Raw genomic sequence first — 13,131 nt, 5'->3', positions numbered from 1 at the left:
AGAATTTAGGATACAATTCAGATTGGATTCCCTGTTTCAGTTTCACCAAAAAGAAAAACTATCCTGGAAGCCTCTGGAGCCCTGTGGGAGAGACCAAAAGATCTGAAGAGGCATCTGAATTAAACAATTCACAGCATTTACATTATTCATTCTGCTGTAGTCAAGACGCAGCCCCCAAACCAGTCCCAGATCTTATCAACAGTCCTCAGCTCATCCACGACACGCCGGGAGGGAAAGGAGGCTCCAGACAAAGCAGCACCAGGTTTGTACAAAAACCACTTTTTTATTATTATTAATTTCACAAAATTGGGTGGCTGTGCTGCAGGAATAAAACTGGGGCCTGTACAGAGGATCAGATGAAAAAGTCAGCACATGTTTTGTTTCTAGAGAAACACGACGGTGTCAAGAATCCAGGTGCTCTGTAGGATCACCCCTAGTACAGTAAAAAATAAGTCTCCATCTGGATCCTGTAGATCTGAAGTTGATCACACTAAAAACAACCTGAGGTTATTTCTAAACCAGAAAAATCCCGTGCTCACCCCAAAGATCCTGGAGGGAAAGGGACCATGGGGGGAGAAGTTCCTTGGTGGGAGGCAGAAGGCAGGCAGGCCCTGACCTCTGCTGTAGGCACTGTGGGTTCTCCAAGCTCCATGGTGGAAAGCATTGATCCTACGCACTGGAGGTACCAAGGCAGCCCAGAAATGGTAACTCCACACTCATGGGACGTGGGAAGTTCAACCATTCCCATCATTGAGACAATCACCTGAGTGCTTTTCAAAGTACTTTTTTTTTTTTTTAATGGTCTAAGTGGTTCTGTGGGTTTCAGATTCTTTGGGAGATGTCTCCTGGGTCAAGCCTTGACCACCATCTCGCCCTGGGTCAGCAAAGCTGCTCTTTAATTAAGCAAGCAATCTTCAGACCTTGGCAAGGAGACCTGTCAAACCCTCTTACATGAGGAAGAGGGTGGAGAACCCAGACCACAACCAGCAAAGGACTTTCTGCAGTCACCACTGACAAGCAAACCAGCAATGGTGGCAGCCTGGGGGTCGGGTGGTCTCACTCAACGAGAGCTCCCAGCTTTGCTGGCTGAAGCTGGTCCCTTCCCCACCACCCCCTGACATCCTAGTTGTCCCATCCCACAGCTGCTGACTCTGCCCCCCTCAGCCACCCCCAGGAGGTAGCTCTGGCATTTGCACCCCAGCCATCCCAACCCCCACACTCTAGCACTTCTTCTCTATCTACTTTTTTTTTTTTAATTATTTTTTTTTAATTTTTTTGTGTGTTTTGTTCATTTTAAAAAGTAAAAAGTATATGTTCCAAAAAGAGGGACTACAAATCATGGTTTTATTCCTCAGTTGGGCTACTGGACCAAACTACTCAGAGGGAAGGCTCAACTACCACCTTCAAAGGCAAAAGAAAGGTAAAAACTGGAGCCAAACTCCTACCATCGAGGGGGTTTGTTCAATTGGGTCGTTCCCGTTCGCACGGGATCGCTCTCCTTAATAAGTTAGTGAGGCAGCCCCAGGACGGGGCTGCTGTCCTCAATGATCAGGGATCTGTACCCAGACAGGGCTGGCATTCCTGCACCTTCTGTGCAGCAGCACGCCCTGGTTTTCCTTCTCTGCTCAAAAGACTGGTTTGGGATCCCATCCTGATGCTTTGCTCTAACTGGAGAACCCAAAACATTACAGCCCAGCTGGAGCAGGTGCTGCCTCCAGCAGCTCAGCCAAGGCCTTCGCTTTCTTACCCTCCCCAGGAGAACCCAAAGCTCAAAACACCAAGATGGAAGAAACCAGAGTCGAGCCCACGCTGAAAGGCAAGCAGACCAAAGGGTAAAGGACTCCCCACCAGCAACATGGAGGCACCACTGGCATCTTTCATGGAAGGAATTCCCAAAGGAACGCTGAGCGCTGCCAAGGTTACAGCGGTGTGGGGAGGGGGCAGACAGGCAGTGTGTACATGTGCTTGCAGGGGGGTGTGTGCACAGACACAGCCAGGGGGAGGTAAGAGCCTCCCAAGGGAACGGAAGGTAACTGAGGAGTTTCATTTTTGGTCACCACTATGTTGCTGTAGAAGTTCCTTCTTCCTGGACTGCTTAGGGAGCGGCTGAGGCTGGCGGGGCTCCTGCTGGAGGGGGGGTCACCCCTTCTGCTGGTGGGGGCGGCTGGGCCGGAGGGGGATCTGCAAAAAACAGCAGAGAAACAGTGAGCAGGAACCACAGAACCCTTCTGGATGGAAAAGCCCTATAAGATCATTCAGTCCAGCCATTCTCCCAGCCCTGCCAAGGCCACCCCTGCCCCATGTCCCTCAGCACCATCTCCAGGGCTTGGAAACCCCTCCAGGGATGGGGACTCCCCCCTGCCCTGGGCAGCCTGGGCCAGGGCCTGACAACCCTTGCCAGGAAGGAATTGTTCCCCAGATCCAACCTCAACCTCCCCTGGCACAACTTGAGGCCGGTTCCTCTTGTCCCATCCCTTGTTCCTGGGGAGCAGAGCCCGACCCCCCTGGCTCCAACCTCCTCTCAGGAGCTGCAGAGCCAGCAGGTCTCCCCTCAGCCTCCTTGGCTCCAGGCTGGACACCCCCAGCTCCCTCAGCTGCTCCTGCTCAGACTGCTGCTCCAGCCCCTTCCCCAGCTCCCTTGCCCTTCCCTGGACACGCTCCAGCCCCTCCATGTCCTTCTTGTCCTGAGGGGCCCAGCCCTGAGCCCAGGATTCCAGGTGTCCCCTCCCCAGTGCCCAGCACAGGTGGGGCTGACAGTGGAGAAGGAACCCAAGGCCAAGGTGTCTATAAGCCACACAAGACACATCCAAGGGGAAAGCAGCAAGGACTGGCCCCAGAAATGACCATCGTTGCAGCTTCTCCAACTCTTAAGCTCCACATGAAGCTTCACTGAGTGTTTCATTGAGCTTTTCAACCACCAAGCACTGTGTGGACTCCAACAGAGGAAAATAACATCCCTGTTTCTCACAGCAGAGTGCCAGGCACACAGCTCAGAACCTGGCAAAGTTCACATCAAGCAACTTCCAGAGCTGGAACTAGCATTTCTCATCTCCCAGCTCTGTGCTCCAACCTTCTGATGATGGCCCTTTTGTATTTACAGTAGATAGAACAATGCACCTCCTACAACCAGAGCCTGCACTCAAAAGCTCTGAATATGTAGGTTAAAGGAGAGAAATTTACAGATGCACCAAGTGGGAGGAAAGAAACGAAGGATACAAAAGGGCAGCTTTTGTGCAGAGAGGAGATGCTAATGGAACATGACTGACTTGCTCAGTAGGGGAGAGAAAAAAACCCTAGAAATTAAGGTAAGGGAAGACAGCAAGCAGGAATACAACCTGACATCAGATATTCCCAGTGGTAGAGGCTCAGAAAAAGGGAAGGAAAACTAGGGAAAGCTGGAGCAGCAGCAGAAGGAGCAAAGAAGCTTTTCATGTTCACTCCGATGGGTCAGCACTCAGCAACACCTTCACCTGAAGCCAAAATGGGATGGTTTTCCCAGGTGTTTTTTGAGAGAGGTACTACAAGGGATCACAATTCCTCCCCATCTGGTGCTAGTTACTCTAAATGTGGTGCTGGAGCAGAGCAGCAGCTTGTCCCAGGCTGCAACTAATACAGGCAAATTTCTTGAGGAACCTGTGACCCAGGATCCTACTCCAGCCCTACCAGCTTTTCTTGGGGTTTCTGAGTCTGGCCCCATTCTAATCATGTTCCCCCAGTGGCTACTGACTTCAGGCTTTTTGGCTGGCATAAATCAGCTTCATGTTTTGGAGGTGGAGGTATGAATACCATGTAAGGAACATTCCCACTAAACCTTTTGCTTCCTCCTAATTAGGACTCCCTCTCCTTAATTTCACAGTGCTCAGTTTCCAGGAAGGCATTGTTGAGCTGAATGGTATTCTCACCTCTACTGTGTAAGGATTCAGCTACAGTTAATTCCCAAACCTCTACTGTGCATTCTTCCTCAGTCCAGAGAGAGGTTTTTGATGATGACCACAGAGCTTTAGTGCCATTATAAATAAAATAAGGGATGTTATAAATAAAATAAAGGACAATGGAATATACGTTTGGATGCCTAGAGGGGAGAGAAGCACTTAAAGCTTCAAGCACACCTCTGGCACCAGCCTTGGGCTGCCAATGTGCACAGATCCTATTATTCCTGCAGCAGATCAAGGGGTTTCAACCACAATGACTTTTGCAGCAATGAGGCAAGCAACAGAAAAGCCACCCCAGGTGGAATGAAAATGTTCTGTGCAGCAGATCCACTTACACATGCCGTTGGGAGCTGCTAGAGGAACACGAGGTCCAATGAGATTCCCTGACATGGGGGACATGCCAGGTGGGGGGGGACCACCACTGGCTGGATGGATGTTGGCTGACACACTTGGCATCATCCGGCCTGGCATGGGTTGTCCAGGGATCATGGAGCCAGGTCCTGGCATCTGACCTGCAAGAGAAGAGGAGAGACATGATCATGAGACTCAGGTGAAACATGGAAATGATAAGGAGGGAAAAACAGAGTCTAATTCTCCAAGCATCAAGAAACACCTTCCAGATGCACAGTAGAACAGAAATTCTTTACTATGAGGGTAGTGAAACACCCAGAGAGTTTTACAATTTTACTGAACCCCCAGCAAGAAGGCATTTGATAATCACCTAAATGAAGGCCCGGGGAACAAACTGCAGTAGAATAAGAAGGCATCAAAGTAAGAGCACTTGGTGAAAAAGAGCAGCTGTGGAGCCTAATGGATTCACTTAATGGGAGAACTGAAAACACACAGGTAAAAACTGGGCTGTAAAGGCATTTCCACTATAAACCCCCCTGTTCTAACATGAGGGAGGGTTCCAATGGGTCTCCCTCATGGATCAGCTCCATAAGAGACCTTCATGTTTCAGCTGCACAAAGGAACCACTGGAATCCCCCTGCTTCAGGCACCCACAATTTGCTGATTGATGCTTTAAAACCTCATTTGAGGAGATTATTTTGCATAAGCCAATTACATTTACTTTTCTATACTTAAATAAAGGTACAGTATTTTAGTTGGAAAAGCAGCTATTACACATGGATCGTCAAGACTTCCTCCAGAAGAGCTTGTTCCACCCCAAGCCCCAGGCAATGATGTGGAACAAAGTGGGATGACAGAACCTTTGAACAAAAAAAGAAAGGCTGTGAACACAGGAAGAGTTTCACTGTCACACCAGAGTAAAGCCAAGGGAGTGGGAGCTCTGGACTGGGGGTGGACTCAATACTTGGGCACAAAGATGAGGAACTCTTCCTTCAGCTCAGCTTCAGAACAAGAGCTTTTAGGAATATTTGGTTGAAATCTGTCACTTCCACGTTCTAGGATGTCAGGGGACTGCACCAGCTCAGCAGCTGCTGCCTGAAAGAGGCAGGTTACAGCCCTTAGCAAATATCCTCCAGTCAGAGGTAGGACAATATGGGTCCACCTGCACAGCCTGGACATGAGATGCAGCAGCTTCAGAGGACAGAGTGGGCTGGTCTGTACCCTGCTGTTTGGGAATTTATGACCTAGGAGAATAATGATCTGCACTTTCAAGTAACCCTGGTGGTCAAAAAGCAAAGCCTGCCCTTTAGAAACTCCCTACACTACAGACAACTCAGCCTGATGGTCACATCCCACACTCTCACAGAGGTGAAGTCCACCAACCATATCAAATCCTTCTCCATCACTGCCCTTCTGCAGAAGGGCACTCCAAGCACGCAGGAACATCTACTGACCAATGGTTAAAAAAGAAAAAAAACACAACACAAGTAGATGAACTTGCTTCATATGCTGAACCACCCTAAATCCACAGGGACTCTGAAGCATCAAAACATGAAAACATAATATTGGAGCTCCTGGCCATGCAAGTAAGAGGTCCATGTGACAACCTGATGCTGCTTGATCACAGGAGCCTGCAAGCAGCTGCTATGAAGCTCTACAGAAACCATCAGCTCTCTCAAGCCTTCCCAAAGGCAAAGCACTCTGGCTGCATCCCCCCCACGCTCCGTCGCTCCTCGGTGCCCGCGGGGCACATCCTGCCCTTTCCATCGCTACACGTTAGAGCAGCAGCCAACCAGAAAAGCTGCACAGATCTGAGCCTCTAATCCTCTCCTTTGTCCCCAGCATTAACAACGTATTTTCTGCTCTGGTGATGAAGGTTTTTTGAAGAAGCCCCTTGGAATCCTCAGCATCATAAAGGAGGGAGGAAACTTGGGACATTTCCTAAAACTATGTGACGTGCCTTTGTGAGTAACACGAGGTGACCAAGTCCTACACACCACAAGAGCTCCAGTATCTGGTTTCCTTTCTGTAGGCAAGTCGAGGTGGATGTTCCTCAGCATGACCCATGTGCCTTCCCCTCCTCTGCTGTAAGAGGACCTCAGGAGGTCTCTGGTCCAATGTCCTCTCAAAGCAGGGTCAGCTCTGAGGTCAGAGCAGGTTGCTCAGGTCTTTGGCTTTTCCTAAATGCACCAGGAACTGCGACTCCACCACCTCCCTCTACACCTCTACAACCTGTTTCAGTGCTTGACCTCCTTATATCCAGCTGAAACCTCTCACGTTCCAGCTGTGCTCTAACAACTGCTGAGTGGTGGGGCAGGATAATCACAGACTCTGGGTTGGAAGTGACCTTAAAGATCTTCTAGATCCAACCCCCCTGCCATGGGCAGGGACACCTCCCACCAGCCCAGGTTGCTCCAAGCCCCATCCAACCTGCCCTTCAACACTTCAGGGATGCGGCAGCCACAGCTTCCCTGGGCAACTTGGGCCAGTCTCACCACCCTCACACCAAAATGTCTTCCTAATGTCCAATATAAATTTCTCCTCTTCCAGTTTAAAGCCATTCCCCCTTGTCCCATCGCTACGTGCCCTTACAACAAGTTGGATCTCACAAGGCTTCAGCCAGCCCATTCTTCCAGCCTGGCTGAGCTCTCCAGCCTGGCCACCTGGCCCTCAGGTGGATGAGCAGATCATACTGGAGATTACAGCAGACAAGGCATGAATCTACTGCTGCTGGCATCTGGGCATCTGTTCTGCTCCAACTTGCTCCAAGATGAGGAGTGGGCAGAAAGGGCATGGCAGGCAACACAGGAACATTATCACCCAAAGCAACCACCAGCCATGGCCAAGACCTAAAGACTTGGCTGAGACTTAACAACATGGTCATCTACTGGTGTTAGAAGTGGGTCAAGAGCTGCAGGATCAGTGCCATCAAGAGACAGAACACAGTTGGGTTTGAAATGGTCCAAACTTGACTTTTTGTAGACTTTGTAATCAGTTCTGTACTAGTGCTGAGCTCCTAGGAAACTTCAGCTTGGAGCTTCAAACAGGAGCAGAGCATGAAGACAACAAGCAAGGAGCTCTTCTCCATCCTTGAAGGCAGAAACCAGGCTGGGGTAGGGACAAGCTCAGCCTGACCAGACCTGCTCGGAAGCACAGCCCGTTGGAGCAGGCGGCTGCACAGGGGCAACGTCCTCACATCTTCAACTCAAGGGAGTTACTTTCCAGGGAAAATTGACATTCTTCTCCATTTACCTGTGCAAGAAAATACCAAGAGCAGCTTTTATCTTCAGCAGCTGCTTCTGCAAACACAGACTGTTCCTCAGAGCCCACAACAAGAGAGAGATCCCTGCAGGTCCCTTTTGTTGCCAAGGCAAGGAGGGGATCTGAGCACCTGCCTCACTGTCCTGATAAGCTGCATGTTCCTGGTCAGTTTAAAGTCTTCTAGTGAACTTGAAATGATATTTAATAGAAAAGTGGACTTAGTGTAGAGACTCTGGCAAACAAATAATGCCCATCAGGGAGCAAGTCTGCATGGGGGAAGAGAGGACAGCTTATTACATGCCCAAGGGGACTGACCCAGGAGACAGACTTGCGACCTGCTCCTGAGAAGTCCCATTTGCTGGAGAATAGAGCATTAGTATTTTTGCTCTCATGCCCTAGAGAACTCTGGCTTGAGTAGATTTTGAATGAAACCCTCTTTTTTTAAGCCCCAAAAAACACCCAAAGAATTGCAGCTCAGAAGCAAAGGCAGACAGAAGGCAACTCGAGATGCTGGGGACAGGAGCTGAACTTGGCCAAGAAACTGGAGACAAAATAAGGCCCAAAGAAACAGAGGGCCTTGTAGCAAAGGGATAGCAAAGATACAACTATGAGGGGTGTTATTCACTGGCAAAATTAAGATTGATTTGGAAATAAAAATGTAAAAACTGGGAAAATGCAGATCTCAGAAGACCAGGAAAGCTGGGAACTGAGAAATCCCCAGCCTGGGAGCTGCCTCCTGACAGGAGCCTCAGCCTCTCCAAGCGTAATCTGGGCATCTTCCTTCCAACACCACATGCCTACAGGATTCCCTCTGCACTAATGAAGTGATTAATATTAAAAAAAACCTCTTCTGAAACACATGAAGCTGGATCAGCCTTACTACACGCTGAGTGGCTTCACATGAGGTCTCATCTCTAATGCTGAGCAAGATGTGGAGAGAAAGGCTGTGAAACCCACAGGAATGCCAAGATTCAAGGGCAATGTTTCACATTAAAAATCAACCACTAAACAGAAATTAAATCAACTTTGAAATGTTGTTTCTTCATCAATTCCAAGTGTTCATTACTACAAATCTCATAATGATGCTAGGGGGGAAGCACCCTCCTACCTGGACCAAGGAGTCTGGAGAGCTTCCCCCCCCCCCACTTTCAAATCATGGAGATTTAACAGTAAGTGGCACTTCACTTTTTCTGAAGACCCCCAGAAGCTGAGCTGCTCCTCAGTTTGAGCACAGGGCTGGCTGTCCATTTTTTTGCCTTCCTGACATGGAATGTACAAATTTTATCTTACAAGTAGCTTAAGGTGCTTGTGGAGGAACAATCCTATCACAGGCTCAAGTTCAAAATGCTCAAGTTGAGCAGTAATCAAGCAACACCCAAGCAAAGTGGGATTTAAGCAAGGGAAAATTGCTCCTACTACTGTGACAAAAAAATGAAGCCCTATTTCTATAGAGATGATACATTTCTTTCCTTTTACAAGGGATACTGCTTCAAGACAGCAGCTCAAGCATAAAATGTGGAAGTGTGACCTACATAAGGGGCAGAGCTTAAAAGCAGCAGACGCAGGAAGAGATAAAGCCAAAAGGTTCAATAAAATGAGATTTAGCAGACTAAAAAAAAAACCCTTACACGTGTGAGGTTGTAGACATTTCCCGACACGTGCTCTGAAGCATTCCACTACTAGCAACCTGCCACTGCCGAGCCACATTCCAGTGACATGGATGAGGAATGATTTTTAAAGGATCTCCAAGGTATTTATCTTTACTAAATACGCCTCCACCTCTATTAAATCAGCCACTTGAGGGGCACTGGAGTGGGAAACAGATTCAGTGTTTTTGTTTCGCTGCAGCAGCCGCCGGAGCGTGATGCTCAAAGCTTGGAGCCAGCTCAGCCCCTCCTGCACACCTCCTCTCCCTGTTCACCATTCCAAGGAAAACCTGGAAACGCTGGCAGCACGATGTGCAGGGAGTCCCTCCTTTGGCAGATGGGACTTTGGAGCAGGGGGAAAAGCTGGCTGCACTCCAGCATTCCTCTGCTCTCTGGAGGGGAGCTGCTGTGCTGGAATCTCATTCTCCTACTACTGTGTTATTTCACAGTCCTGGGATGGGAAGAAGCAGAGAATCACTCCTGGGAATGCACTGCAAGATGAGCTCCCTCCCACCAGGAACAATTTTTGGAAGAAGCAGGAATCTGTACCTCTGGCCACCCTCCCTGACACGTCCTCTCCTCTGCACGTCCTCCGCAACACGTACTGCAGCAGACAGTCCCAGAGCCAAGAACTGTGAATAATTAACCACGAGAACTCATTTAGCATCGCCTCTCGGGGGAGAGGCAGCATTTCCACTTCACTGGCATCCTGCATTTCTGCTGAGGATGGAGGCAGCAGCATCGCAGCGCTGAGCTGCACCCTGCCAGGCTCTGACATCCATGGCTGAGGACTCACCATTATTTTTCTACAAAGCACGTGTGATGGAAGATCCTTTGTTGAGAAGTTGTGTCACACCAGGAAGGACAACTATGCTGCAGGGGAGCACCAGTAACCTTCAAATATTAATGCACCTTCCAACAATACATTCTGGTAAGGAGTCAGGAGCAGCTCAAACTTGCTGGAGCAGCTCTGCAGATGTTAAGATGACTGTACAGTGGAGGCACCAAAATATCCTCCAGCACCCTCAGAGGAATCACTGCTCCCTGGTTGGCTCTTATTTTGTGTTCCAGCCCCAGGATGCCTCGTCCCCAGGCAGGTTTTCAAATAGTCAAGGATATACTGAGGGCACCCAATGTGGCCTTGATGTTTCTGTATCACCAACACCTTGCAGATCCACAACTACACACATTATGGCACTGTGGACCAACACTGCAAACCCATTTACCAGCCTTTTGTCTGACTTGTCCCTGCACGTCTCCTGCCAGCACGTCAGAACGTGCCCTGGATAAAAAGGAAGCACTGACAGTTCTTAGAAAACATTAACCCAAAGGAAGGGAAATCCAAAATCCTTATACACACCAAAAAACCCTGGAACTGCCACCGGTCCAATAGCAAAGTTAACCCAGTACCTCCATTTCAAGCCACGAGTTTTAAATAATGAAACGCACAACACTTCCCTGAAAATCCACCAGCCCAGGGGCACTTGTGAAGCTTTCTCTGGAACAGCTCAACCACCAACAGAAAATGATGCAAAACAGACTGGGGGGAAAAGGCTGTTAAAGTTACTCATCCAGCCATAGTGGAAACACATCCTGACCGCATTCCATTTCTGCTTTGGGTCAGAAATTATTTACTCACTGAAAATTCCCCTTTGGAGGGAAGAGTTAATTAATACCAGCTATTAATACATCTCTCTCTATTCCCAAAAGAATATCAGGGAGCTTCTCACATTACACACCACCAGTATCACTCCAGCAGGGCACTTAGCATTTCACAGATAACCAGAACAGTGAACAAAGAAATCAATAATGTGCTTCAAATGATCCAACCAGCAGCAAGGCTGGTGACACAGGAAGACACTGGGAATTTTCTTCCCTGTTCTAGTTACAAGGCAGAGCTTTGCATGGTGAAATTGGAATCACCCCCCTTGATTTGCTGGCCATGCCTTTTTGATGCAGCCCAGAAGACAGGTTGTTTAAACCCAAATTTCCATTTCAGGTGGTTAAACTCAAAGCTTTATAACCACCCAGCCTTGCTGCTTGCTACAACCAGCAAAAAGACCCAGAAAGAACAGCCATGGGAGAAGAAGCAAATCCTTTTTGGAAGCCTCCCTGCTGTGTGATGTGTAGTGTGCACTGGACACTTTCTGCTTGAAGGAGGATTCTCCAGGAGCTCTCCTCTCTGGAGGAGCTCTGCTGGATCCACTTTCTCTCTCCCCAAAACTGCTTGTGGGCACTGGTCTCTGGACTCATTTCAGCTCTTCAGCACATCCCAAAGAATGCTGCAGTCCAGCAGAACCAGACGTGGCCATGCTGATGAAAAGTGGCTCACTGCAAAGGCTGACCCTGGGCTGGAGATGTTCACCAGCTCTGCCCAGACTGACCCTCCACTGACCCCTCTTTTCCTTGACCCACTCGGACCATGTTCTCCAAGTGCATCCAGAGCCTGACAGTGCAGCTAAACAACATTTTTCTGGAAAGACCTTCACCATTAACTTTCAGTTAAGAGATCTGGCTTAACTGCTTCTGTCTCTGGATGCAGAGAAGCAGGGAGTAGGAACTTCTTTTTCTCCCCTTCCATTTATAAATGCCTTTTCAGATCCTTTCATCACTCTTGTTTCCTACCATCTCTTCAGCTTTCATCAATCACTTTAAAGACATCAGACTTAGCATTTTGTTCACGGTCTACTGAGCCAACAGTTACACTTTCAGTCACTATTAAGGTCAGAAACCTGTTTGAAAACATCAGTGAGAACCAAGGTAAAGTCTGGAGTTAAAACCAGGCAGCTGAGCAGGAAATTGTGCAGGGTATTTCCATCTCCAGCTTCCCCTCGGGGCTGTGTTGGAAGGTTGCCCACTGGTGCTTCTCACTTACTGCTGGGTTGGTTTGGGGTTTTTCTTAACTGCAAACTGAATTGCTCAGCTCCTCCCGAGGAGCTGTCAGACAGACCAGCAGGAAGACACTTCTCTATGACTCCAAGAATCTCCTTCCACCCCAATCAGGAATTACACCGTGGTATTTATCACTGAGGTTTCTTGGAACTGGCCACCTCAGGGTCAGCAGGTTGTCACCGGGGAGAAGCTAAGAACTTGGATAAGAAAGCAGCTCCTCCTTCTTACAAAAGCACATCAAGCCAGAGCTTCATCTACAGGACTAAGAGCAGCAAAAAAGAGCTTCCAGTTTTCTTCTGCAAGTGTAGCTCAGCCCTCCCTAGCAGAAATTCACCTCCTCACACGCTCCACATGTTGGCATCTCCACCAAGACTGCAGGAGACTCCCGAGCAGGCACACAGTGAGGGCACATGGAGATGTGTGAACACCAAGGTGAACTTCAAGAGCTTGTTTCAAAGGATTCTGAATCGGTAATCAAACTGCAAAAATTGCTGCTGCTCTAGAGGTGTACAGGTCTGACATGCCAATAATGGACTATCAAAGCTCCAAGACATAAATGCCCAATAAACACACTATAAATGACCTAAAAATGTGAAGAAAAATACATAAGATATGATAGAATTACTCTAGTATTTATCACAGATTCAACACAATGTGATAACAGAATCCCAGCCTGTTTGGGTGGGAAGGAACCTAAAAGCCCATCCAGTTCCACCCCCTGCATGGGCAGGGACACTTCCCACCAGCCCAGGCTGCTCCAAGCCCCATCCAACCTGCCCTTCAACACTGCCAGGGATGGGGCAGCCACAGCTTCTCTGGGCAACCTAAATAAACGAAAGATCCTTCTGCAGGTTCCCCTACAGAAGCCTTGTTACAATAAGGATTACCATAACAAGGAGCTGTAAGGATTTTAAGTGATAAGGGATTATTTTTTAGCATATATAATTACGTGGGGGGTGTGCACACCACAGACAACTGCTGCCTGCCTCAGTGTGCCATGGAGATCTCTGGAGACACTAACTTCACATCTGCTGCTCAACACAGAACTT

General features: G+C 48.6%; 1 protein-coding gene across 1 annotated transcript in view; it reads right to left on the bottom strand.

Annotated features, from left to right (window-relative positions):
* Positions 1-262: 262 nt before the first annotated feature.
* Positions 263-13,131, bottom strand: part of SMARCC1 (SWI/SNF related, matrix associated, actin dependent regulator of chromatin subfamily c member 1) — a 92,895-nt gene continuing 80,026 nt past the window's right edge. The window contains exons 27-28 of the mRNA XM_051611004.1: positions 4,268-4,444; positions 263-2,181 (exon numbers count right to left, since the gene is read on the bottom strand). Of these exons, the coding sequence (XP_051466964.1) occupies positions 2,096-2,181; positions 4,268-4,444 (263 nt within the window). The 3' untranslated portion in view covers positions 263-2,095. The remainder of the gene's footprint in view (positions 2,182-4,267; positions 4,445-13,131) is intronic.

This window comes from Apus apus, chromosome 2, assembly GCF_020740795.1.
Source record: "Apus apus isolate bApuApu2 chromosome 2, bApuApu2.pri.cur, whole genome shotgun sequence".
NCBI classification, from domain to species: domain Eukaryota; kingdom Metazoa; phylum Chordata; class Aves; order Apodiformes; family Apodidae; genus Apus; species Apus apus.
This window is presented reverse-complemented; position numbering and strand designations above follow the sequence as displayed.